Here is a 27489-nt window from a genome sequence, read left to right as displayed (position 1 = left end):
TCGTTAGAATTATTATTAATGCTTACAACTTGTTCTCCAAGTCACCCTTTCAGTGTCCTCCCCTAATCCCCACACTCGTCAGATCCTGCTTTACAGCTGCATGGAAACTTATTCCATTGTCTGCTTTTGTTTCTCCGTACCTCTCTGCTTGAGCATCAACTCCTGTGATGAGCTGGGACGGGCTCCCCCGGCAGAGCACGCTGCACGTCCCCGGCAGTATTCCCGGGCTCCCATTCGCTGTGGGATGCTTGACACATCAGGACCCCAGGGCTCAGGCTGTGTCATGACTGTCCAGCTGTCGCATTGGACTGGGAGGTGGTTCTTTGACGGTCGGGTGCCTTATCTTGTGCTTCTTGAGCCACTGATAGGGTTCCTGGGACCGGGTTAAATGAGTGCCGGGTTAAGTGAGACTAAGTGACTGATGCATGGTGAAGACATGAGTGTCATCCTTGCTGGAAGGATGGAAGTTCACATGGGGAGTCTGATTGGAGAGTGCGCTGTGGGCAGTAGTGGAGTGAGCCCTGAATAGCAAGTTAGTGTGGACTTGATGTGGGTGTGGGAGGGACCCAGTAAAGGGTCCTGAGCAGAGCAGGGACCACAGTTTCCCTCCAGCTCTTGCCCTGCAGCTTTCCTCCCCTTCAGAGCTAAACTCCTTGAAAGAATTCTCTTTTCTTGATGTCTCCGTTAATATCCTTCCATTGCCTTTTAAATATTCCAGTAAGGCTTTTCAGCTTTACCCACTAAAAAATATTCTTTGTCTAAGTTACCACTGAGCTTCCTGTGGCTAAATACCAGTCCATGCTCAGCAACATTTTACATAGTTGCATTCGTCTTAGGATTTCCTTTCATGTTGCTGTCCCTGGTTTCCAGGTTTTCCTCCTACCTCATAGGCTGCGCCTCCTCTGTCTCCTTGGCTGGCTTCTTTACTCCCAGAACCCCTGTGGAAGGCCCCGCTTCAGCTCCATCTCTCCTTGGTGGCCCCGTCTGCTCTCAAGGCCTGAGATGCCATCCCTCTGAGGTTCAGCCAAGATCTCTGCCTTCAACTCCAAATCCCAGTCTCCTGTCTACTTGGCATTTCCACTTGGGTATCTCATGGGCATCCAAACTTGATGTGTCCAACAACAAACTCTGATCAACTCCTGTAAACATGCCCCGCCCCCGTGGAGGATGGACAGTTCTTTCAGGGAGTTCAGCTGTGAAAGGGAGCAGAGACATGGCAACGCCTTCAGCTTCCTCAGGCTCAGAACTTCGGAGTCATCCTCGACTCCTTTCTTGCTCTTACACTCCATATCCCCAGTAAGCAGCCTCCGCCGCTCCTGCTGTGGTCCGGGCCACCACCTCACCTGGATGGTCATAGCCCTTGAGTGATCTCTCTGCTTCCTTCCTTGTCCCTCTCAGTACAGCTGTATTAGTCAGTTCAGCAGGCAGGTCATGCATTTGCTCAAAGACCTCCAGTGGCATCTCACCTCAGTCAAAGTCAGAACCTCCCCCACTCAGTGTCAGTCACCGCATACCAGCCACAGTGAACTGTCTCTGTGCCTTGACTGTGCCAGGCCGACTCTCGCCTCAGGGCCTTTGCACTGGCTGTTCTCTTGCATGTGATGCTCTCTTCAAAGTTACTCACTTGGCTTATCCCTCACAGCCTTCAGATTTTTATTCAATCATCTTCTCAGCAAGGCCTTCCTAACCACTATTTAAAATCTCAAAACCCCATCTCTTTTGTGTTACTTCTTTTCTGCTTCCCTGCTTTATTTTCTTTATCTCACTCATTACTTTCTGATCTGGTGTGTGTTTTATTTGTTAATTTAATATGTCCATCTTCCTTCTCTAAACTTGCATGTCAGTGAGGGCAGATGTTTTTGTCTTTGTTCACTTCTGTATCCCCAGGGTCTAAGATAGTGTCTGTCGCACAGTAAGAGCTTAGGACATTTTTAATAAGTAATCCAGCCATGTGTAGGTGGAGCTAATTCTGGGAGGAACGGATCAGGCTGGCCGGGATGTCGGGAGATAGTCTGCAGAGCCTCTCTCAGGAGGGACTGTCCCTTCCCCAGATGGGGTGGGGGTGGGAGGCATAGAGAGTTCTTGGAGGTGGACTCAGTAGGCCTTGGTAACTGGTGTGATTTGGCAGGAAGAGAAGTACACCTGGTGCCCGAGTCAGCATGTGGGTGATGGGAAGGATGCTTCTGTCATTAACAGAGCTGAAGAAGGCAGAGGCACAGCATGTCTGTGAGGGCTTTCATTACTGATTGCTGCACAACAAGCTCCCCAAGCCCATGGCGTAGAGGAGCCACCATGTTATCATCTCTCCCAGTTCCTTCGGTTAAATCCGCTGGGCAGTCCTTCTGCTCCGTGGGAGTTACAGATCCAGCTGAATTTTCCCCCAAAGTCACTTGTGGACTCTTTTGGGTTGGACCATCCAAGACGGTTCCGTCACACATCTGGTGCTTTAGTGGACTGGCTGGAAGGCTGGGGGCACCTGGGCCCCACACTCTCTCTTCGCGGAGTATCGGGGCCTCTGCTTCTGTGTGGTCCCTCCAGCAGGGGAGTTGAAGTTCTTAAAGTGGCATCTCGCGCCTCCTGAGAGCATAAGCTGTGTAGCCTTCTTCAGACTTAAGCCTGTGGGACTTCCCTGGTGGTCCAGTGGGTAAGACTCTGCACTCCCAATGGAGGGGGCCTGGCTTCAATCCCTGGTCAGGGAACTAGATCCGACATGCTGCAGCTAAGACCCAGCACAGCCAAAATAAATAAATAAATATTAAAAAAAAAAAAAAAGACTTAAGCTTGTAACTGACACAGTGTCACTTGTGCCACATTTATTGGTTAAAGCAGGAATGAGGTCAGTCTGAAGGAGCTCCCAATGTTTGAAGTTGAAATAATTTGAGCAGCAAAATAGTGATAATACTCTTTTTATTTTATTTTATTTTTTCACATCTTTATTGGAGTAAAATTGCTTCACAATGTTGTGTTAGTTTCTGCTGTACAACAAAGTGAATCAGCCATATGTATACATATATCCCCATATCCCCACATATATCCCCATATCCCCTTCCTCTTGAGCCTCCCTCCCACCCTCCCTATCCCACCCCTGTCTATCCCACCCCTCTAGGTCATCACAAAGCATTGAGTTGATCTCCCTGTTCTGTGCAGCAGCTTCCCATCCATCCATTTTACATTTGGTAGTGTATATATGTCAATGCTACTCTCTCACCTCATCCTCTTTTATTTTTTTATTGGAGTATAGTTGCCATACAATGTTGTGTTCGTTTCTGCTGTACAGCGAAGTTATCGGTTGTACATATACATATATCCAGTTTTTTAGATTCTATTCCTATATAGGTCATTACAGAGTATTGAGTAGAGTTCCCTGTGCTATATAGTAGGTTCTTTTTAGCTATCTATTTTATATATAGTAGTGTGTATATGTCAGTCACAATCTCCCAATTTATCCCTTCCCCCCCGCAACCTTTCCCCCCAGTAACCATAAGTTTATTTTCTATATCTGTGATTCATTTCTGTTTTTTAAGTTCATTTGTACCATTTTTTTAGATTCCACATATAATAAAGTGATAATATTCTAATATAACCCATAGGATAAACTGTAAATCCACGCTGAAATAAATAAGAAGGGACAACTCTTGCTTACAGAAGAATTCCAATTAATTAATTAATTTATTTTTCATATTTATTTATTTATTTATTTGGTTGCACCGGGTCTTAGTTGCAGCAGGCAGCCTCCTTAGTTGCATCATGCAAACTCTTAGTTGTGGCATGCATGTGGGATCTAGTTCCCTGACCAGAGATCGAACCCAGGCCCCCTGCATTGGGAGCATGGAGTCCTATCCACTGTGCCACCAGGGAAGTCCCCAGTTAATGAATTTAGAATGAAAGAGGGAAATAGAACATTGTCATTTGGTCAACACCACAGTAATAATTGTTGCAGACAGGTCCCACAAAATTATGCTGAAATTAGTGGGTGGAAGATTGAAGAGAAATACGTTATTTGTATAATCTCAAAGTATCTCTCCCAAGATACATATTAATTATAAAGGGAAAAAGAGTGACTTTGCAATGGAGAAAGCCAGCAGACACTGCCTTAACCAAGTGATCAAGATTAAGGTTAACATCGTCAATAATGAAACATATCAATATCACGAACCCCTTGATAGGGTGCACTGAAAAAGACACATGACTTCTGAGGAATTCTAGCCCCAAATGAACTAATATCATTCTAATCATTTTTTAAAAATCAGATAAACCAAAATTGACGGATGTTGTTCAAAAATGTCACTTTCATGAAAGAAGGAACTGTCACAGATTGGAGGAGATGAAAGATATATGACAGCTAAATGCAATGTTGGAAGCTCAGTTGATATCTGGACCAGAGGAAGGACAGGACATTAGTGGAAAAACTGTTGAAATGTGGTTAAGAGTTGTAGTTTAGATAATAGTATTATATCAATGTTAATTTCCTGGTTTTGATCATTGTATTTTGGTTTTCCAAGATGTTAACATTAGAGAAAACTAAGTGACGGTTATATGGGAATTGACATTTTTGCAACTTCTTTTTAAGTCTAAAATTAAAAATGAAAAGTTTTATGGATTCATCAGTCTTACATTGAATTGGATATTGGAAGAATGAGAGTTGAGTTTTGTTAAAGAATATTTCAGCATGTATAAATGCAATCATGATTTTTCTTCTTGGATCTGTTCATTAATATAGTGTATTATAGTAATGGATTTTCTAATATTGAACCAGTCTTACGTTTCTGGGTAAATCCCACTTTGTCATGGTGGAATATTTTCTTATTGCTTTGAATGATGGTATATTTTTGCCATGCATTTAATGTGGTAAAATATATATAACATAAGATTTACCATCTTAACCATTTTCAGTGTATAGCTCAGTAGCGTTAAGTACATTCATATTGTTGTGCAACCATCCGCACTCTCCACCTGCAGAACTGAAACTCTGTACCCATTAAACAGTAACTCTCTATTTCCCCTTCCCCCCAACTGCTCTCAACCTTCATTCTGCTTCCTGTCTCTATGGATTACTCTAGGTACCTCATATAAGTGGTATCATACAGTATTTGTCCGTTTGTGTTTGGTTTGTTTCACTTAGCATAATATCTTTAAAGTTCATCCATGTTGTAGCATGTGTCAGAATTTTTTTTGAGGCTGAATAATATTCATTGTATATATATACCACATTTTGTTTATCCATTCATCTATTGACAGACACTTGGATTACTTTCACATTGTAGCTATTGTGAATAATGCTACTCACACAAGTGTACAAATATCTGTTCAAGTCCCTGCTTTCAATTCTTTTGGGGAAATACCCAGAAGTGGAACTGGTAGATCATATGATAATTTCTTTTTTTTTTTGATAATTTCTATTTTTAATTTTTTGAGGAACTGCTATATTATTTTCCATAGTGGTTGCACCATTGTACATTCCCCCCAGCAATGCACAAGGGTTGAATGACGATTATGAAAAGTCTGATGGAAGTCTGGTATATTTTTTGCCTAGAGTCACTTAGGATTTTTGTTGTTATTCTTCAAAGTCTGATAGTTTTTCCAGTAGATACCTTGAAGTTGTTGGTTGTGAGTCAATTCTTCCCTTGTACTCTGTAAGCCCTTTCATATTTAGATTCAGGTCATTTAAAAAAAAAATTTTGTTGGAGTACAGTTGATTTACAATGTTGTGTTAGTTTCAGGTGTACAGCAAAGTGATTCAGTTATACATATACATATATTCATTCTTTTTTAGATTCTTTTCCCATATAGGTTATTACAGAGTATTGAGTAGAGTTCCCTGTGCTATACAGTAGGTCCTTGTTGGTCTATCTATATATTTTATATGTAGTAGTGTATGTATGTTAATCCCGAGCTCCTAATTTATCCCCCCCCCCATTTCCCCTTTGGTAACCATAAGTTTGTTTTTGAAATCTGCGAGTCTGTTTCTGTTTTGTAAATAAGTTCATTTATATCATTTTAAAAAATTAGATTCCAGGGGCTTCCCTGGTGGCGCAGTGGTTAAGAATCTGCCTGCCAGTGCAGGGGACACGGGTTCGAGCCCTGGTCCGGGAAGATCGCACATGCCACAGAGCAACTAAGCCTGTGCACCACAACTACTGAGCCTGTGCTCTAGAGCCTGTGAGCCACAACTACTGAGCCTGGGCACCACAACTACTGAAGGCTGCGTGCCTAGAGCCCATGCTCCACAACAAGAGAAGCCACCGCAGTGAGAAGCCCATGCACTGCAAGGAAGAGTAGCCCCCACTCGCCGCAACTAGAGAAAGCCAGCGCACAGCAACAAAGACTCAACGCTGTCAAAAATAAAGAAAATAAATAAATTTAAAAAAATTAGATTCCACATATGAGTGATATCACATGATATTTGTCTTTCTCTTTCTGACTTATTTCACTTAGTATGATTATCTCTAGGTCCATCCATGTTGCTGCAAATGGCATTATTTCATTCTTTTTTATGGCTAATAGTCCATTGTATATATGTACCACATCTTTTTTATCCATTCCTCTGTTGATAGACATTTAAGTTGCTTCCATATCCTGGCTACTGTAACTAGTGCTGCAGTGAACATTGGGGTGCATGTATCTTTTCTAATTATGGTTTTCTCTGGGTATATACCCAGGAGTGGGATGGGTGGATCATATGGTAGTTCTATTTTTAGTTTTTTAAAGAACTTCCATACTGTTCTCCATAGTGGTTATACCAATTTACATTCCCACCAACAGTGCAAGAGGGTTCCCTTTTCTCCACACCCTCTCCAGCATTTATTGTTTGTAGATTTTTTGATGATGGCCATTCCGACCAGTGTTAGGTGATCCTTCATTGTAGTTTTGATTTGCATTTCTCTGATAATGAGTGATGTTGAGCATCTTTTCATGTGCTTTTTGGCCATATGTATGTCTTCTTTGAAGAAATGTCTGTTTAGCTCTTCTGCCCATTTTTTGATTGGGTTGTTTTTTTGACATAGAGCTGCATGGGCTGCTTGTATATTTCGGAGATTAATCCCTTGATGATCGCTTCATTTGCACATATTTTCTCCCATCCTGTGGGTTGTCTTTTCATTTTGCTTATGGTTTCCTTTGCTGTGCAAAAGCTTTTAAGTTTAATTAGATCCCACTTGTTTATTTTTGTTTTCATTTTCATTACCCTAGGAGGTGGGTCAAGAAAGATATTGCTGTGATTCATGTCATCTATTTTTGAAGTTTTCTTGGGTTATAGTTTTAAATATTAGTTCTGTTCCCTCCCCACCCCCACCCCAACCCTTTTTTGGTTTATTTCTTTGTTTTCTTCTGCAGGAGCTGCAATTATACAAATGAAATTCTTTGTTTGTCTGTTTTCCATTTCAACCATTTTTTCTCTAACTCTTTTTACTTCTTTCTTTCATTTTCATCTCCTCCTGTTAGCTTTCAGTGGCCATCATGTTTTCATTTCACTCTATTCTTCCTTGGTGTCTTAAAATTTAGTCTTCATTTCTTTCTTTTTTTTTGGCTGTGTGGTTTGCAGTATCTTAGTTCCCCGCACTTATTTGCAAAACAGAAACAGACTCACATATTTCAAAAACAAACTTATGGTTACCAAAGGGGAAATGAATTGATAATTGATTCTAATGGCCAATTTTTGTCCTTCATTATTGCTTTAGGTTTCTCTGGTTTTGTTCACAATGCAGTGTTTTTTCTGTGTATACTTTTTACGTTTTAAAAGAAAAATCTTAAAAATAAAGGAGTCAATAGCATAATGAACATCCTTATGTGCATCATCTTGATTTAACACTTGTTTATATTTTGCCGTATTTGTTGCATCTGGGTTTTTGGTTTTTGGGTTCCTTTGGTGTTTGAGAATTTTTTAATAATTTTTTATTAATGGGAAAATTTCAAACATATTCAAAGCAAGGAAACTATAATAAAACCCCAGCTTTAACAGTAAACACTGTGTAGCAATCTTGGGAGGGGGGTGGTTTGTCCAATTTTTCCTGAAGTGTTTTTTTTTGTTTGTTTTTATAAATACATTTATTTATTTTTGGCTGTGTTGGATCTTCATTGCTGCCCGTGGGCTTTCTCTTGTTGCAGCCGCAGTGCGTGGGCTTCTCATTGTTGTGGCTTCTCCCATTGCAGAGCACGTGCTCTAGGGCTCAGCAAAGCACGGGCTCTAGGGCTTATGGGCTTAGTTGCTCCATGGTACATGGGTTCTTCCTGGACCAGGGCTTGAACCCGTGTCTCCGGAATTGGCAGGCGGATTCTTAACCATTGTGCCACCAGGGAAGCCCTCCTGAAGTGTTTTTAAAAGCAATCCCGTGGATCATTTCATCTATAAATACTTCAGTGTATATTTTTTAAAAAAACAACCACAATAATACCATTTTCACAACCCCTCAAATTAATAATGATGTGTTAACATCTACAGTCAAGTAGAGAGCCTGAAAAACGTCCTTCTACATTTAGTTTGTTGGGATCAGGAGAGTTTGGGACCAAACCTACTGAAGGCCTGACTCTGAACTTTTTTCCAGGGCCCTGGTAAAAACCAGAGTGTTACACTTCCACCGTGCCACCCCTCCCCCAGCTGTGGGGTTGGAGAGCAGACCCTGCCTCGCTCACTGGGAGAGCATTTCCAGCTGACGCCCTCTAATTTCTGCTTTCCTTACACGGATCTGCCTTCTGAGATATCATCCTTTAGTGATACCAGGAAAAATGGCCACAGGGTCCTGGGAAGCCAGGGTAATGGTGAGTGTTTCCTGCATTTCCACACTGGCTGTCGCAGGATGGACACAATCCTTTCTCTTGTCTTGACCACCTTGTTGGCACCTGGCAAAGTCCAGCTCTAGTCCTGGAAGTGTAACTTATCTTACCTGCAGCCTGTTTGACCCATGACTTGGTCAGTTTAGGCAGTTACCATCCCTGGAAATATTACCCGTGGAAAGGCAAAGGATCAGAAAAGATGCAAGAAAAACCTTTAGTTTACACCTCAGATTGAACCCCGGCACGGAGACACACTACAACAACAAAAACAAAAACCAAGCAAATCTGGGGAATCTGAGTTCCAGAGTTGCCATACTATGTGGGCTTACTAGACAAAAGACTTTAAGACAGCTGTCAGAGCTAATGGAAAACATGGACGAGGTCAAGAAAACAATGTAAAAACAAAATGGAAATGTCAGTAAAGAGATAGAAAACATGAAGAGGAACCAAGAAGCTTAATGAACTCTAAGTAGGATAACCTCTTAAAAGAGACCCACACCAAGATACATTAAAATCAAGCCAAAGGCAACAGAATCTTGAGAGCAGCAACAGAGAGCTCAGAACTTAATCACAGATGTATGATCAGGTGATTTTCAACAACACTACCAAGACCATTCTATGTGGAAAGGACAGTCTATTCAATAGACACTGCTGGGAAAACTTATACCCACATGGAAGAGAATGAAAATTAACTCAAAATGGATCAAAGACCTAAAAAGGTAAGAGCTAAAACTGTAAAACTCTTAGAAGAAAAACATTGAGGAAAAGCTTCATGAAGTTGGATTTAGTTATGATTTGTTGGGTAATAACACCAAAAGCCCAGGCAACAAAAGAAAAAATAGATAAATTGGACTTTATCAAGGTTAAAAACTTTTGTGCATTAAGGAGTGTATACTTGCAAGTCATATATCCGATAAGTAATTAATGTCCAGAATATATAAAGATCTCAGAGAGCAACAACAAAAACCAAACACCCCAATTCAAGAACCGTCAAAGGACTTGAATAGACGTTTTTGCCAAGAAGATATACAGATAGCAAATAAGCACATAAAAAGATGGTTACTGTCACTAATCATTAGGGAAATGCAAATAAAGACCACAATGAGAGATCACTTTATACATTTCACATGATGGCTATTACCAAAAACTCAGAGAGCAGCAAGTGTTGTCAAGGATGTAGGGATACTAGAATCCTTTTACATTGTTAGTGGGGATATAAAATGGTGTGGCTTCTGTGGAAAACAGTACAGTGTTTCCTGAAGAAACTGAACATAGAATTACCATTTGATTCAGCAATTCAACTTCTGGGTATATACCCAAAAGAACTGAAAGCAATTTGTATGGTAGTATTATTCACAATAGCTAAAAGGTGGATACAAACCCAGTGTCCGTCAGTGGAGGAATGGTATATACATACAGTAGAGTATTTTTTAGCCTTAAAAAGGAGGAAATTCTGAGTACATGCTTCAACATGGCTGAAACTTTTTTTTTTTTAATTTTATATTGTAGTATAGTTCACAATGTTTTGTTTGTGGTGTACAGCACAGTGATTCAGTTATACATATACATGTATCTATTCTTTTTCAAATCCTTTTCCCATTTAGGTTGTTACAGAATACTGAGCAGAGGTCCCTGTGCTATACAGTAGGTCCTTGTTGGTTATCTATTTTAAATATAGTAGTATGTATATGTCAATCTCAAACTCCCAATTTATCCCTCCTCCCCACCTTTCCCTTTTGGTAACCATCTTTGTTTTCTAAGTCTGTGAGAATGTTTCTGTTATGTAAATAAGTTCGTTTGTGTCATTTTTTTTTTTTTAGATTCTGCATATAAGCAAAATCATATGATATTTGTCTTTCTCTGTCTGACTTACGTCACTCCAGGTCCATCCACATTGCTGCAGATGGCATTATTTCATTCTTTTTTATGGCTGAGTAATATTCCATTGCATATATGTACCACATCATCTTTATCCATTCATCTGTCGATGGACATTTAGGTTGCTTCCATGTCTTGGCTGTTGTAAACAGTGCTGCAGTGGACATTGGTGTACATGTATCCTTTCAAACCATGGTTTTCTCTGGATATGTGCCCAGGAGTGGGATTGCTGGATCATACAGTAGCTCTATTTTTAGTTTTTTAAGGAACCTCCATACTGTTTGCCACAGTGGCTGCACCAATTTGCATTCCCACCAACAGTGTGGGAAGGCTCCCTTTTCTCCACACCATCTCCAGCATTTATTGTTTGTAGACTTTTTGATGGTGACTAGTGTGAGGTGATATCTCATTGTAGTTTTGATTTGCATTTCTCTAAGAATCAATGATGTGGAGCATCTTTTCTTGTGCCTCCTGGCCGTCTGTATGTCTTCTTTGGAGTACATGGCTGACACTTGAAGACATGCTAAATGAAATAAGCCAGCACAAAAGGACAAATACTGTATGATTCCACTTATTTGTGATACACAGACTAGCCAAATATTGAATACATGGAGACAAAGTAAAATGATGGTTGTTTACCAGGGTTTGTGAGAAAGAGGGAGTCAGGGTTTAATGGTTACAGAGTTTCAGCATGGGATGATGAACAAATTCTGGAGATGGAAAGTGGTGGTGATTGTACAACAGTGTCAACATACTTAATGTACTGAAATATGCACTTAAAAATGGTAAAAGTAGTAAAATGTTTCTGTATATTTTACAATAAAAATTTAAAACCTACAGGCTGCTACTACACGCGACCTATTCTGTATTCTACCACTAGGTGCCTTTTATTCCTCCCAAGTGGTCCTGCTTCCCATGATTCAGGCTCTCTCTTTCTTGGCCCACAGTGTCCTCTGCTTTGCTCCCCACACGCCTCATCAGGAATACCTGGCACCTTCCTCTTCCCTTGATTCCTGCCCTTCCCTCAAGACCAAGTTCCTGGGCCTCTCATGAAACCTTTCCTGATGTCTGTATTCCAGTGCACTCTCCATTTTGAAATAGTGTTGAGGTAAAGATAGTAAAATGGGGCAGGCGGATAAGAATGGCACATAGAGATGAATTTGTAGACCAAGTAGCCAAGAACGTCCACGCTGAGCATCCACAGTGTGGGACGGGAAGTTTAATGGACTGTTACCCACATTTCGTAAGTGAGAAAACAGAGGTGCTAGTTGACGGGGGGGTGGGCCCCAAACCAAGGCAGTAGGATTCAAGTTCATGCTCTTTACCACTCGCTGCTTGTGCCTCTCAGGCCAGGGAAGGCCGAAGGGGCCCCATGGGATTGAAGGGAAGGACTGAGTTGTATTTGGTCTTTGCCATAATTGAATGGTACTAACTTCATTCTGATGCTTCAACATTTAAAACCATTGTTCAGGGCTTCCCTGGTGGCGCAGTGGTTAAGAGTCCGCCTGCCAGTGCAGGGGACATGGGTCCGAGCCCTGGTCCGGGAAGATCCCACGTGCCGTGGAGCAACTCAGCCCATGCGCCGCAACTACTGAGCCTGTGCTCTAGAGCTCGCGAGCCACAACTTCTGAAGCCCGCGTGCCTAGAGCCCGTGCTCCGCCATAGGAGAAGCCACCCAATGAGAAGCCCATGCACCACAAAAAGTAGCCCCCACTCGCCGCAACTAGAGAAAGCCCACGTGCAGCAACGAAGACCCAACGCAGCCAAAAATAAATAAACAAGGAACAGAACCAAAGCTTAAAAAAAAAAAACATTGTTCAGACTATTCTTTTAAATTCTTAAAGTCTGTTGCTTTACTGTTGTTTAATTTTTATGTTATTTGCTTTTCCCTCAGCCTAGATTTGCTCTTGTTATTTGCTCTTCCCTCAGCCTAATGTTCCCGAAAGTTAAAGACTCCATTTTTTGGTAGGTATTCTCCGAAACAGCCTATTCAGTATCTCGAATGTGTAGGTTAAGTGCCACTGCTCCGATAGTGACAGGGGTTAAAAGTCTTGGAACACAGAGCACCAGGGTCAAAGACAAGATCTAGATATCTCACCTACCTCTCCCCGGGCAGGCTTCTGCCTGCCCCTGACCCTGAGTCCTGGGCAGGGCTGGCTCCTGGGTGAGCAGGGCTGTATTCTGTGTTACAGGCACACATGGCATTCAGAGATGTGGCTGTGGATTTCACCCAGGAGGAGTGGATGCTGCTGAGCCCTGCTCAGAGGTCCCTGTACCGGGAGGTGATGCTGGAGAACTACAGCAACCTGGTCTCGCTGGGTAAGCCTGGCATCTCTCAGGACCCGTATCCCAGCAGCTGGGTAGCTGTGCTTGAAGCAGCTATCTTGCTTTCTGACTTTGCCTTTGGGTTGGACTCAAAAGCAGAGACACTCTGTTCCCTCTTTCCCCAGAGAAGGTCTGATTTTGTAGAATTGAAATGTGTAGAGGTACGTGTGTGTCTGTGTGTTGTGTATGTGATAATCTGCATTTCTAGGCCTTTTCTCCCAGTCTCTTGGGTAAGCATGACATGTCTTCCTAGTTATTATCTTCTTTTAAATGAGGGAGTTGTTCTCTCCCCAGGATGGAGTAGGGTCAGTGAGCTGTCATCCTGGTTTCCCCTCCCCTGCAGAGAGCTCCCCACTCTCAGGTCTTTCCCACCACCTTTTGAAATTCCCCACCCAGTGTGGCTCTGAATTCAGGAACTGGCTTTTGAGCCTATAACCTACAGCCATATTGTTTTCTTTTCCTATGAGCAGGGATTCCATTTTCTAAACCCAAACTCATCACCCAGCTGGAGCAAGGGAAGGAAACCTGGAGAGAAGAGAGAAAATGCCCACCTGCCACCGGCCCGGGTGAGTGGGGAACACTGGGCAGCCCAGGGGGTTGGGGGCAAGAAGGCGTCGCTCAGGTGCTGGGGAGGGAGGCTGTTGTGCTGGCCCTGGGGCCACCCTGTGTGCTGCCCACCATGTGACCTTCCAGCCCTTCATCTGCACTCGAGCTTTCCCTTTTTGCCCTCTCTGCCTCACTCAGTTCTCTCCCACATTCATAGGCTTCTTGCTCTTGTTACTATATTTTTAAAAGATCAAGCAAGAATGTGGAAGTAAAACAGTGAGCTAAAGAAAAAAGGCAAGCCCAGTGGGAGGAAGGAAGGCTATAAAAAGCCAACTGGGAAATTGAAATGGAATTCTAAAAAAATTGTAAGAATGGATTTCGCCCAGGAGGGTGAAACTTTAAACGGTTATGTAAATACCTATATAATCCTCAATTTTGTCTCTTAGCCCCCAGAGCCTAAACTAGTTACTATTTTGTCCATTTAAGAAAAAGTTTGCTGACCCCTGCTCAAAGGGATTACAATATACAGCCTTCACTTTTCCTTTTCTACTTATTCTGGATACCACTTTATGTAAAATTTAAGAACAGTGCAATTGCACACTTCAAATTAAACCCTTTTCCCCACTTGCTTTATTCTGTAGTTGTCATTTGTACTGCCCCTCTATACCTTCTAAACTCCCTAATACAATGTTAAAATATTTGTTTTAAGCACTCATACGTATTTTTTAATCAAATGAAAAAGTGTTTTTATACTCATCCAGATAATTTACCATTTTCTGTGCTCTTATTTTCCTGAAGATTTGAGTTTCTACCTGATAGCATTTTAGTTGTCTAGCATTTCTTGTACAGGTGGCAGTGTATTCATTTAAATTTTGTTTTTCTGAATGTGTATTTCATCTTCATTCTCGAAGGATATTCTCACTGGATATAGAATTCTAGTTTGGTTTATTTTTTCACTCCTTTAAAGATACTGTTCCCCTGTTCTGGCCTCTGCTGTTTCTGATGAGAAATCAGCTGTCATTTACACAATTATTACCTTGGTTTTTTTGTTTTCTTTTTAAACCTCTGACTACTTTCAGAGTTTTCTGTGTATGTTTGGTGTTCAGCTCTTTGACTGTGTCGTAACTGAGGAAACATGCTTTTCTTTGTATTTTCCCTGCTTAGGGCTTGCTGAGATTTCTGAATCTATAAATTTATGGCTAGAGCCAAATTTGGGGAATTTTGGGGCATTATTCTATCATGGTTTTTTTTTTGTTTTTTTGTTTTTGTGGTACACGGGCCTTTCACTGTTGTGGCCTCTCCCGTTGCGGAGCACAGGCTCTGGACGCGCAGGCCCAGTGGCCATGGCTCATGGGCCCAGCCGCTCTGCGGCATGTGGGATCTTCCCAGACCGGGGCACAAACCCGTGTCCCCTGCATCGGCAGGCAGACTCTCAACCACTGCGCCACCAGGGAAGCCCTATCATGGTTTTTTTCTGTTCCCCTCTCTCCCCCTTTTGGGGACTACAGTTACATGTGTATTAGTCCTTTTTACATTGTCCCACAGGTTGTTGAGCCTGTCTTTTTTTTTTTTCCCCCCTCTCTGTTCTTCAGATTGATTTCTGTTGATCTGTCATCTCCAATATGCTACTAAGTTCTGGCCAGTGAATTTTTCATGTTTAGATATGGTATTTTTTCAGTTTTGTCATTTCCATTTACTTTTATTTAATTTTCCATTTTCATGATGATATTTCCTAACTGTTCATTAATGAAGAGCAAATTTTCCTTTACCTTCTTTAGCAGAATAACTTAGATACTTAGCGGATACATTTTTATTTATTTATTTATTAACATCTTTATTGGAGTATAATTGCTTTACAATGCTGTCTTAGTTTCTGCTTTATAACAAAGTGAATCAGTTATACATATACATATGTTCCCATATCTCTTCCCTCTTGCATCTTCCTCCCTCCCACCCTCCCTTTCCCACCCCTCTAGGTGGTCACAAAGCACTGAGCTGATCTCCCTGTGCTATGTGGCTGCTTCCCACTAGCTATCTATTTTACATTTGGTAGTGTATATATGTCCATGCCACTCTCTCACTTTGTCACAGCTTACCCTTCCCCCTCCCCATATCCTCAAGTCCATTCTCTAGTAGGTCTGTGTCTTTATTCCCATCTTGCCCCTAGGTTCTTCATGAACTTTTTTTCTTAGATTCCATATATATGTGTTAGCATACAGTATCTGCTTTTCTGTTTCTGACTGACTTCACTCTGTATGACAGACTCTAGGTCCATCCACCTCACTACAAATAATTCAGTTTTGTTTCTTTTTATGGCTGAGTAATATTCCATTGTATATATGTGCCACATCTTCTTTATCCATTCATCTGTTGATGGACGCTTAGGTTGCTTCCATGTCCTGGCTATTGTAAATAGAGCTGCAATAAACATTTTGGTACATGACTCTCTTTTTTTTTTTGTTTTTTTGCAATACGTGGGCCTCTCACTGTTGTGGCCTCTCCCGTTGTGGAGCACAGGCTCCGGCCGCGCAGGCCCAGTGGCCATGGCTCATGGGCCCAGCCGCTCCGCGGCATGTGGGATCTTCCCAGACCGGGGCACGAACCCGTGTCCCCTGTATCGGCAGGCGGACTCTCAACCACTGCACCACCAGGGAAGCCCCCATGACTCTTTTTGAATTATGGTTTTCTCAGGGTATATGCCCAGTAGTGGGATTGCTGGGTCATATGGTAGTTCTATTTTTAGTTTTTTTTTTTTTTTTTGCGGTACGCGGGCCTCTCACTGTTGTGGCCTCTCCCGTTGCGGAGCACAGGCTCCGGACGCGCAGTCTCAGCGGCCGTGGCTCACGGACCCAGCCGCTCCGCGGCATGTGGGATCTTCCCGGACCAGGGCACGTACCCGTGTCCCCTGCATCGGCAGGCGGACTCCCAACCACTGCGCCACCAGGGAAGCCCCTATTTTTAGTTTTTTAAGGAACCTCCATGCTGTTCTCCATAGTGGCTGTATCAATTTACATTCCCACCAACAGTGCAAGAGGGATCCCTTTCCTCCAACACCCTCTCCAGCATTTATTGTTTCTAGATTTTTTGATGATGGCCATTCTGACTGGTGTGAGATGATATCTCATTGTAGTTTTGATTTGCATTTCTCTAATGATTAATGATGTTGAGCATTCTTTCATGTGTTTGTTGGCAATCTGTATATCTTCTTTGGAGAAATGTCTATTTAGGTCTTCTGCCCATTTTTGGATTGGGATGTTTGTTTTTTTGATATTGAGCTGCATGAGCTGCTTGTAAATTTTGGAGATTGATCCTTTGTCAGTTTCTTCATTTGCAAATATTTTCTCCCATTCTGAGGGTTGTCTTTTGGTCTTGTTTATGGTTTCCTTTGCTGTGCAAAAGCTTTGAAGTTTCATGAGGTCCCATTTGTTTATTTTTGTTTTTATTTCCATTTCTCGAGGAGGTGGGTCAAAAAGGATCTTGCTGTGATTTATGTCAGAGTGTTCTGCCTATGTTTTCCTCTAAGAGCTTGATAGTGTCTGGCCTTACATTTAGGTCTTTAATCCATTTTGAGTTTACTTTTGTCTATGGTGTTAGGGAGTGTTCTAATTTCATACTTTTACATGTACCTGTCCAGTTTCCCAGCATCACTTATTGAAGAGGCTGTCTTTTCTCCACTGTATATTCTTGCCTCCTTTATCAAAGATAAGGTGACCATATGTGCGTGGGTTTATCTCTGGGCTTTCTATCCTGTTCCATTGATCTATATTTCTGTTTTTGTGCCAGTACCATAGTGTCTTGATTACTGTAGCTTTGTAGTATAGTCTGAAGCCAGGAAGGCTGATTCCTCCAGCTCCATTTTTCATTGTCAAGATTGCTTTGGTTATTCGGGGTCTTTTGTGTTTCCATACAAATTGTGAAATTTTTTGTTCTAGTTCTGTGAAAAATGCCAGTGGTAGTTTAATAGGGATTGCATTAAATCTGTAGATTGCTTTGGGTAGTATAGTCATTTTCACAATATTGATTCTTTCAATCCAAGAACATGGTATTATCTCTCCATCTGTTTGTATCATCTTTAATTTCTTTTATCAGTGTGTTTTTTTTTTTTTTTTTTTTTTGCAGTACGTGGGCCTCTCACTGTTCTGGCCTCTCCCGTTGCGGAGCACAGGCTCCAGACGCTCAGGCTTAGCAGCCATGGCTCACGGGCCTACCTGCTCCGCGGCATATGGGATCTTCTTGGACCGGGTCACGAACCCGTGTCCCCTGCATCGGCAGGTGGACTCTCAACCACTGCGCCACCAGGGAAGCCCTTGAGCAGCTTTTCATGTGCTTCTTGGCCATCTGTATGTCTTCTTTGGAGAAATGTCTATTTAGGTCTCCTGCCCACTTTTGGATTGGGTTGTTTGTTTAATATTGAGTTGCATGAGCTGTTTATATGTTTTGGAGATTAATCCTTTGTGCGTTGATTCGTTTACAAATATTTTCTCCCATTCTGAGGGTTGTCTTTTTGTCTTGTGTATGGTTTCCTTTGCTGTGCAAAAGCTTTGAAGTTTCATTAGGTCCCATTTGTTTATTTTTGTTTTTATTTCCATTACTCTAGGAGGTGGATCAAAAAAGATCTTGCTGTGATTTATGTCAAAGAGTGTTCTTCCAATGTTTTCCTCTAGGAGTTTTATAGTGTCTGGTCTTACATTCACGTCTTGAATCCACTTTGAGTTTATTTTTGTGTATGGTGTTAGGGACTGTTCTAATTTCATTCTTTTACATGTAGCTGTCCAGTTTTCCAGCACCACTTATTGAAGAGACTGTCTTTTCTCCATTGTATATCTTTGCCTCCTTTGTCATAGATTAGTTGACCATATGTGTGTGGGTTTAATCTCTGGGCTTTCTATCTTGTTCCATTGATCTATATTTCTGTTTTTGTGCCAGTACCATATTGTCTTCATTACTGTAGCTTTGTAGTATAGTCTGAAGTCAGGGAGTCTGATTCCTCCAGTCCATTTTTTTCCTTCAAGACTACTTTGGCTATTCGGGGTCTTTTGTATCTCCATACAAATTTTAAGATGATTTGTTCTAGTTCCGTAAAAACTGCCATTGGTAATTTGATAGGGATTGCATTGAATCTGTAGATTGCTTTGGGCAGTATAGTCATTTTCACAATATTGATTCTTCCAATCCAAGAACATGGTATATCTCTCTATCTGTTGGTATCATCTTTAATTTCTTTCAACAGTGTCTTACAGTTTTCTGCATACATGTCTTTTGTCTCCCTACGTAGGTTTATTCCTAAGTATTTTATTCCTTTTGTTGCAATGGTAAATGGGAGTGTTTCCACAATTTCTTTTTCAGATTTTTCATCATTAGTGTATAGGAATGCAAGATACTTCTGTTCATTAATTTTGTATCCTGCAACTTTACCAAATTCACTGATTAGCTCTAGTAGTTTTCTGGTAGCATCTTTAGGATTCTCTATGTATAGTATCATGTCATCTACAAACAGTGACAGTTTTACTTCTTCTTTTCCAGTTTGTATTCCTTTTATTTCTTTTTCTTCTCTGATTGCCGTGGCTAGGACTTCCAAAACTATGTTGAGTAATAGTGGTGAGAGTGGACATCCTTGTCTCGTTCCTGATCTTAGAGGAAATGCTTTCAGTTTTTCACCATTGAGAATGATGTTTGCTGTGGGTTTGTCATATATGGTCTTTATTATGTTGAGGTAGGTTCCCTCTATGCCCACTTTCTGGAGAGTTTTTATCATAAATGGGTGCTGAATTTTGTCAGAAGCTTTTTCTGCATCTATTGAGATGCTCATATGGTTTTTATTCTTCAATTTGTTAATATGGTGTATCACATTCATTGATTTGTGTATATTGAAGAATCCTTGCATCCCTGGGATAAATCTCACTTGATCATGGTATTTGATCCTTTTAATGTGCTGTTGGATTCTGTTTGTTAGTATTTTGTTGAGGATTTTTGCATCTATATTCATCAGTGATATTGGTCTGTAATTTTTTTTTTTTTTTTTTTGGTAGTATCTTTGTCTGGTTTCGGTATCAGGGTGCTGGTGGCCTCACAGAATGAGTTTGGGAGTGTTCCTTCCTCTGCAATTTTGGGGAAGAGTTTGAGAAGGATGGGTGTTAGCTCTTCTCTGAGTGTTTGATAGAATTCACCTGTGAAGCCATTGGTCCTGGACGTTTGTTTGTTGGAAGATTTTTAATCACAGTTTCAATTTCATTACTTGTGATTGGTCTGTTCATATTTTCTATTTCTTCCTGTTTCAGTCTTGGAAGGTTATACCTTTCTAAGAATTTGTCCATTTCTTCCAGGTTGTCCATTTTATTGGCATAGAGTTGCTTGTAGTAGTTTCTTAGGATGCTTTATATTTATGTGGTGTCTGTTGTAACTTCTCCTTTTTCATTTCTAATTTTATTGATTTGAGTCCTCTCCCTCTTCTTCTTGATGAGTCTGGCTAATGGTTTATCAATTTTGTTTATCTTCTCAAAGAACCAGCTTTTAGTTTTATTGATCTTTGCTGTTGTTTTCTTTGTGTCTATTTTACTTATTTCTGCTCTGGTCTTTATGATTTCTTTCCTTCTGCTTTGGGTTTTGTTTGTTCTTCTTTCTCTAGGTCCTTTAGGTGTAAGGTTAGATTGTTTACTTGAGATTTTTCTTGTTTCTTGAGGTAGGCTTGTATAGCTATAAACTTCCCCCTTACAACTGCTTTTGCTGCATCCCATAGGTTTTGGTCGTCATGTTTTCATTGTCACTTGTTTCTAGGTATTTTTTGATTTCTTCTTTGATTTCTTGAGTGATCTCGGTTATTTAGTAACGTATCGTTTAGCCTCCATGTGTGTTTTTTACGTTTTTTTCCCTGTAATTCATTTCTAATCTCATAGCGTTGTGGTCAGAAAAGATGCTTGATATGATTTCAGTTTTCTTAAATTTACTGAGGCTTGATTTGTGACCCAAGATGTGATCTATCCTTGAGAATGTTCCGTGTGCACATGAGAAGAATGTGTAATCTGCTGTTTTGGGATGGAATGTCGTATAAATATCAATTAAATCTATCTGGTCTATTGTGTTAGTTAAAGCTTCTGTTTCCTTATTTGTTTTCATTTTGGATGATCTGTCCATTGGTGTAAGTGAGGTGTTAAAGTCCCCCACTATTATTGTGTTACTGTCGATTTCCTCTTTTATAGCTGTTAGCACTTGCCTTATGTATTGAGGTGCTCCTATGTTGGGTGCATATATATTTATAATTGTTATATCTTCTTCTTGGATTGACCCCTTGATCATTATGTAGTGTCCGTCCTTGTCTCTTGTAACATTCTTTATTTTAAAGTCTATTTTATCTGATATGAGTATAGCTACTCCAGCTTTCTTTTGATTTCCATTTGCATGGAATATCTTTTTCCATCCCCTCACTTTCAGTCTGTATGTGTCCCTAGGTCTGAAGTGGGTCTCTTGTAGACAGCGTATATATGGGTCTTGTTTTTGTATCCATTCAGTGAGCCTGTGTCTTTTGGTTGGAGCATTTAATCCATTCACGTTTAAGGTAATTATCGATGTGTATGTTCCTTTACCATTTTCTTAATTGTTTTGGGTTTGTTTTTGTAGGTCCTTTTCTTCTCTTGTGTTTCCCACTTAGAGAAGTTCCTTTAGCATTTGTTGTGGAGCTGGTTTGGTGGTGCAGAATTCTCTTAGCTTTTGTGTGTCTGTAAAGCTTTTGATTTCTCCATCGAATCTGAATGAGATCCTTGCCAGGTAGAGTAATCTTGGTTGTAGTTTCTTCCCTTTCATCACTTTATATCATGCCACTCCCTTCTGGCTTGTAGAGTTTCTGCTGAGAAATCAGCTGTTAACCTTATTGGAGTTCCCTTGTATGTTACTTTTCATTTTTCCCTTGCTGCTTTCAATAATTTTTGTCTTTAATTTTTGCCAATTTGATTACTATGTGTCTCAGTGTGTTTCTCCTTGGGTTTATCCTGTATGGGACTTGCTGCGCTTCCTGGACTTGGGTGGCTATTTCCTTTCCCATGTTAGGGAAGTTTTCGACTATAATCTCTTCAAATATTTTCTTGCGTCCTTTCTCTCTCTCTTCTCCTTCTGGGACCCCTATAATGTGAATGTTGTTGCGTTTAATATTGTCCCGGAGGTCTCTTAGGCTGTCTTCATTTCTTTTCATTCTTTTTTCTTTATTCTGTTCCGCAGCAGTGAATTCCACCATTCAAGCCTTCCAGGTCACTTATCTGTTCTTCTGCCTCAGTTATTCTGCTATGGATTCCTTCTAGTGTAGTTTTCATTTCAGTTATTGTATTGTTCATCTCTGTTTGTTTGTTCTTTAATTCTTCTAGGTCTTTGTTAAACATTTCTTGCACCTTCTCGATCTTTGCCTCCATTCTTTTTCTGAGGTCCTGGATCATTTTCACTCTCATTATTCTGATTCGAAGGTTGCCTATCTCCACTTCATTTAGTTGTTTTTCTGGGGTTTTATATTGTTCCTTCATCTGGTACATAGCCCTCTGCCTTTTCATCTTGTCTCTCTTTCTGTGAATTTTTTTTTTCCCCCCACAGGCTGCAGGATTGTAGTTCTTCTTGCTTCTGCTGTCTGCCCTCTGGTGGATGAGGCTATCTAAGAGGCTTGTGCAAGTTTCCTGATGGGAGGGACTGGTGGTGGGTAGAGCTGACTGTTGCTCTGGTGGGCAGAGCTTAGTAAAACTTTAATCCGCTTGACTGTTGATGGGAGGGTCTGGGTTCCCTCCCTGTTGGTTGTTTGGCCTGAGGCAGCCCAACACTGGAGCCTACCTGGGCTCTTTGGTGGGGCTAATGGCAGACTCTGGGAGGGCTCACGCCAAGGAGTACTTCCCAGAACTTCTGCTCCCAGTGTCCTTGTCCCCACGGTGAGCCACAGCCACCCCCCACCCCTGCAGGAGACCCTCTAACACTAGCAGGTAGGTCTGGTTCAGTCTCCGCTGGGGTCACTGCTCCTTCCCCTGGGTCCCAATGCACACACTACTTTGTGCCCTCCAAGAGTGGAGTCTCTGTATCCCCCAGTCCTGTTGAAGTCCTGCAATCAATTCCTACTAGGCTTCAAAGTCTGATTCTCTATAGGAATTCCTCCTCCCGTTGCCGGGCTCCCAGGTTGGGAAGCCTGACGTGGGGCTCAGAACCTTCACTCCAGTGGGTGGACTTCTGTGGTATAATTATTCTCCAGTCTGTGAGTCACCCACCCACCAGTTATGGGATTTGATTTTACTGTGATTGTGCCCCTCCTACCGTCTCATTGTGGCTTCTCCTTTGTCTTTGGATGTGGGGTATCTTTTTTGGTGAGTTCCAGTGTCTTCCTGTCAATGATTGTCCAGCAGCTAGTTGTGATTCTGGTGTTCTTGCAAGAGGGAGTGAGAGCATGTCCTTCTACTCCGCCATCTTGGTTCCTCCCCCTGGGGAAATTTTTATTTAGATTAATTACGGAAGTTAACAGGGCTTGAATTGGTCAGGGGTACCATTCACTGGGGGGCCTAGACTATGTTTGTGTTGTTTATTGCTGAAGCCTACTGCCTTGTAGAAATTCTGGTACAAAGTAATCCTCTAATGAATATTTGTTAGTGAGGTGGGACACTCCAGTTCAGGTGTTTTTGCTCGTGATCTCTTTAACCACGACTATGCTGCCTCCTCCACCAGGGGTCCTCCAGTCTGAATGACTGCTCTCCTTCCACCCCATTCTCCTAGGGAAACAGGGGAGACAAAGACCCTTCCACGAGGGTCCTGTGGTTAGATCTCTCTGTCATAGAATACCGTTTGGGCCCAGTTTCTATCACTGTGGTGGCTGGGCGTTAGGAGGTAAATGTAGCAGGTCCTGTGAAGGAAGTCTTGCTGGGTAGCCCATAAGTTCTAAGCATTTGGAAGAACAGGGAATCAAGTCTTAACATCAGATGAGGCAGAACTGCTCCGGCTGCCTCGGGTCTCAGTTCTGACTCACGCTTCTCTCTCTGCAGCAGAACCAAAGCCAGAACTCCACCTCGGTCCCTTCCGCCCTCCAGACTTCTCCAGTCAGCAGCTCCGCATGCAGCACGTGCTGTGTAGTCACCCTCCCTGGATCTTCACGTGCTGGTGTGCAGAAGAGCCTGTCCGGCCAGGAGCTCCGTGCCCTGGGGACCAGCAGCAGCAGCAGCAGCGAGCCTCTGATGGAAGTTCCTGGAATGACAAAGCAGAAGGTCAGGAGAGAGAAGGCACCCAGCCTTTGTTTGGAAAGACAAAGAAAAGGACTTCAGGCGTGTTCCCCAGGCCGCCACCCCAGCAGCAGCCGGTCAGCTCTGGGGATGGCATCCAAGGCGTGGAGGGAGTGGCCAGCCCAGCTCAGACGGGGAATCCCGAGGAAACAGACAGACTGTTGAAGAGGATAGAAGTCTTAGGATTTGGAACAGTCAACTGTGGGGAGTGTGGCCTGGGCTTCAGCAAGATGACAAACCTGCTCAGTCACCAGAGGATACACTCAGGGGAGAAGCCGTATGTGTGTGGGGTGTGTGAGAAGGGATTTAGCCTAAAGAAAAGCCTTGCCAGACACCAGAAGGCACACTCGGGGGAGAAGCCCATCGTGTGCAGGGAGTGTGGGCGAGGCTTTAACCGCAAGTCGACACTCATCATACACGAGAGGACACACTCAGGTGAGAAGCCTTACATGTGCAGCGAGTGCGGGCGAGGCTTCAGCCAGAAGTCAAACCTCATCATACACCAGCGGACACACTCTGGGGAGAAGCCCTACGTGTGCCAGGAATGTGGGAAAGGCTTCAGCCAGAAGTCAGCTGTCGTCAGACACCAGAGGACGCACTTGGAGGAGAAGACCATCGTGTGCAGTGACTGTGGACTGGGCTTCAGCGACAGGTCGAACCTCATCTCACACCAGAGGACACACTCCGGGGAGAAGCCTTATGCCTGCAAGGAGTGTGGGCGGTGCTTCAGGCAGAGAACCACCCTCGTCAACCACCAGAGGACACACTCCAAGGAGAAGCCTTATGTGTGTGGCGTGTGTGGGCACAGCTTCAGCCAGAATTCAACCCTCATCTCACACAGGCGGACACACACTGGGGAGAAGCCTTACGTGTGTGGGGTGTGTGGGCGAGGCTTTAGTCTCAAGTCACACCTCAACAGACACCAGAACATACACTCAGGGGATAAGCCCATTGTGTGTAAGGACTGTGGGCGAGGCTTCAGCCAGCAGTCAAATCTCATCAGACACCAGAGGACACACTCAGGGGAAAAGCCCATGGTGTGTGAGGAGTGCGGGCGAGGCTTCAGCCAGAAGTCAAACCTTGTTGCACACCAGAGGACACACTCAGGGGAAAAGCCGTACGTGTGCGGGGAGTGTGGGCGAGGCTTCAGTCACCAGGCAGGTCTCATCCGGCACAGGCGGAAACACTCGAGGGAAAAGCCTTACACGTGCAGGCAGTGTGGACTCGGCTTCAGCAATAAGTCAGCTTTAATCACGCACAAATGGGTACACTCGGAAGAGAAGCCCTGTCTATTCAGAGAGTGTGGCCAAGGCTTTCCCCAAAAGTCACACCTCATCTTACATCAGATGACACACCAGGGCAGGAAGCCTTATGTGTGCAAGACATGTGGACAGGGCTTTAGCCAGAAGTCTCACCTCAGCAGACACAGGAGGATGAAGTCCGCCCACCACAAACTGCGACTTCAGTCTGACCCCGAGGCCTACTCAGAGCAATCTTCTGACCCCTTGCACTCTCTCTGAGAGTGAAGACGGTGGTGAGGACTGGATAATCAAACATCATACACTTTCATAAAACGCATTCCGTAAGTGGTCAAAGGACATTTGCCTTCGTTTACTTCCTCCATGCTAAGTCTTCATGTTTTGTGGTCTTTTGTTCTAATAAACTGCTTCTTTACAAACCTTGGCTGTGTATTTCATTCACTCCTCTATAAAGATAGGGAATAAGGAGTGTTAACGGAAATCTTGAGCTGTTGAGTCCACTATTCCATAAAAATTCAGTTCCTTCTAAGACATAAGAACTGAGTCACTCCGTATTTATTGGAAAAGTCCTGTATAGGGAGAGAATCTGGGGACTTGTATTCAGGGGATTTAGGTGAGGGGAGGGAATCTTCCAGGAAATATGGCTTCCCCTAGCCATTCCTCTCATCTGCAGCCCCCTTTCTTGCCCCTCTCCTCCTGGCTCTGAAACATCTACATTGTTGCCTTTGCTGAATCATCCCCTAACTACCTTTATTGCTTTTTTTCAGGCTTTAGTCCCTAGTCCTCATGTCTTGGGGCCCCCTTGACAACATATTGTCCCCAGCACTCCAGTCTCAGAGCCTGGTCCTCCGGCTGTGACAACCTTGGGTCTCCAGTCACACCCATTCAGATCACCAAGAACATGGTGCTCCGATAATGAGACAGCCTGTAAGCAGGTGCCCTCCTAAGCCCTTCGGTAACAGGAGTAAGACTTGAAGCCACATTCCCAAATCAGCCCTGTAACATCAGGGTTAGAACTTCCAGTTGTGCTCCTTGGCACTCCACCCCATGCCCAGCCCTCATGCCAACTATCCAGTAACTGGCCTAAGGTCCCTTAGCCACACACCCTCAAGAGTTAAAACTTAGTTCTCCAACCACAAGGCTGTTTATCATAGTGAAAAGATATTTAATCATATTTGAAGATTCTCAACCATACTTCCTTCATTGTGTTCCCATCCACAGTGGTTTTGCTCTAAACAAGTGGCCTTTAAGGTAAGGATCATCTCAAGGTTGCAGTTATGAAAACCTTTAAGACTTCAGAAGATTTCAGTATGCAGCTCCTAGACCCTACCAACTCCACAAAATGGTTTCTATGAGTTTTGAGGGTATCACCCCACGGCACCCTACACTCAACCCAAACCAGAGAGGGGCCTGACTTGAAAAGGTTTGTAGGTTTGGTTTCATCTAATGGAGTGAAATTCAGTTAAGAGGCATAGGAAACCCAAGACATTTGAAATAGAAACACCAGCTTAGTCTGAAAAGGGCAGAGAAAAATGCCTACGTTTATATGGGCAGGGAGGCAGGCTGAGAAATATACTGATCTGTAAACAGGCCATTTCTTAGGGAAAAGGAAGAATAACAGTGCAGACACAAAAGCCATGAGAGTCACTCCCAGGGGGCAGTACCAGGCACTTGTCAAGGAACTGATGGCATGTGCCCGGCTCAACTTCACAGCCCACACCAGGACACGTGGTCAGACTGTCAAAAGAGAGAATCTTGAAAGCATGGAAAGAGACATGCGACATACAAGAGATCCTCAGTAAGATTGACAGCCGGTTTTCGTTAGACACCATGGATGCCAGAAGGCAGCAGGATGGTATATTTAATGTGCTTGAAAGAAAAAAAAGGTCAACCAAGAATTCTATGTCTGGCAGAAGTAGAGAAGTTAAGACATTCTCAGAAGGTTTGAGGGAGTTCATAACTAATAGACATGACCTACAAGAAATGCTCAAGGCTGGAACGAAAGGACACTGGAATAGTAACTTGAAGCCATACAAAATGGTAATAATAATGCCAGTAAAGGTAGCTGCATAGTTATGTATGAAGTCAGTATTATCATATTTTTGGCTTGTAACTTTCTCATACGTGATTTAAAAGACAAATGAATAAACAATCATAAACCTGTTAATGAGCACGTAATGTATAAAGATATAAGTTGTGACAATACAACATAAGATGGGATGGAATTGTATAGAATAATTTTTATATGCTATTGAAATAAAGTTGGCATTAATTCAAACTAGATGGTTAGAAAATTAAGATGATAATTGTAATCTCCAGGGTAATTTTGAAGAAAATAACTAGAAAAAATATACAGAAGTATATCCTGTACATATGTAAATAAGTACATACAGAAATACACAGAATTTATATTTTGAGGAAAAAATCAAAATTATACACTTGAAAAAATTAAACACAAAAGGCGGCAGTATTGGATGAATTGGGGA

The 27489-nt window shown here is 42.5% G+C and overlaps 1 protein-coding gene across 1 annotated transcript in view; it reads left to right on the top strand.

Annotated features, from left to right (window-relative positions):
- The window catches only part of ZNF133 (zinc finger protein 133), a 28259-nt gene extending 2836 nt beyond the window's left edge, over nucleotides 1-25423 (top strand). Inside the window, 3 exon segments of the mRNA XM_060124935.1 lie at nucleotides 12840-12966; nucleotides 13443-13538; nucleotides 23511-25423. Of these exon segments, the coding sequence (XP_059980918.1) occupies nucleotides 12840-12966; nucleotides 13443-13538; nucleotides 23511-25264 (1977 nt within the window). The 3' untranslated portion in view covers nucleotides 25265-25423.
- Nucleotides 25424-27489: the final 2066 nt, after the last annotated feature.

This window comes from Lagenorhynchus albirostris, chromosome 15, assembly GCF_949774975.1.
Source record: "Lagenorhynchus albirostris chromosome 15, mLagAlb1.1, whole genome shotgun sequence".
Taxonomy (NCBI): Eukaryota; Metazoa; Chordata; class Mammalia; order Artiodactyla; family Delphinidae; genus Lagenorhynchus; species Lagenorhynchus albirostris.
Note: the sequence above shows the minus strand (reverse complement) of the source record. Positions and strands in the feature narration are given on the sequence as shown.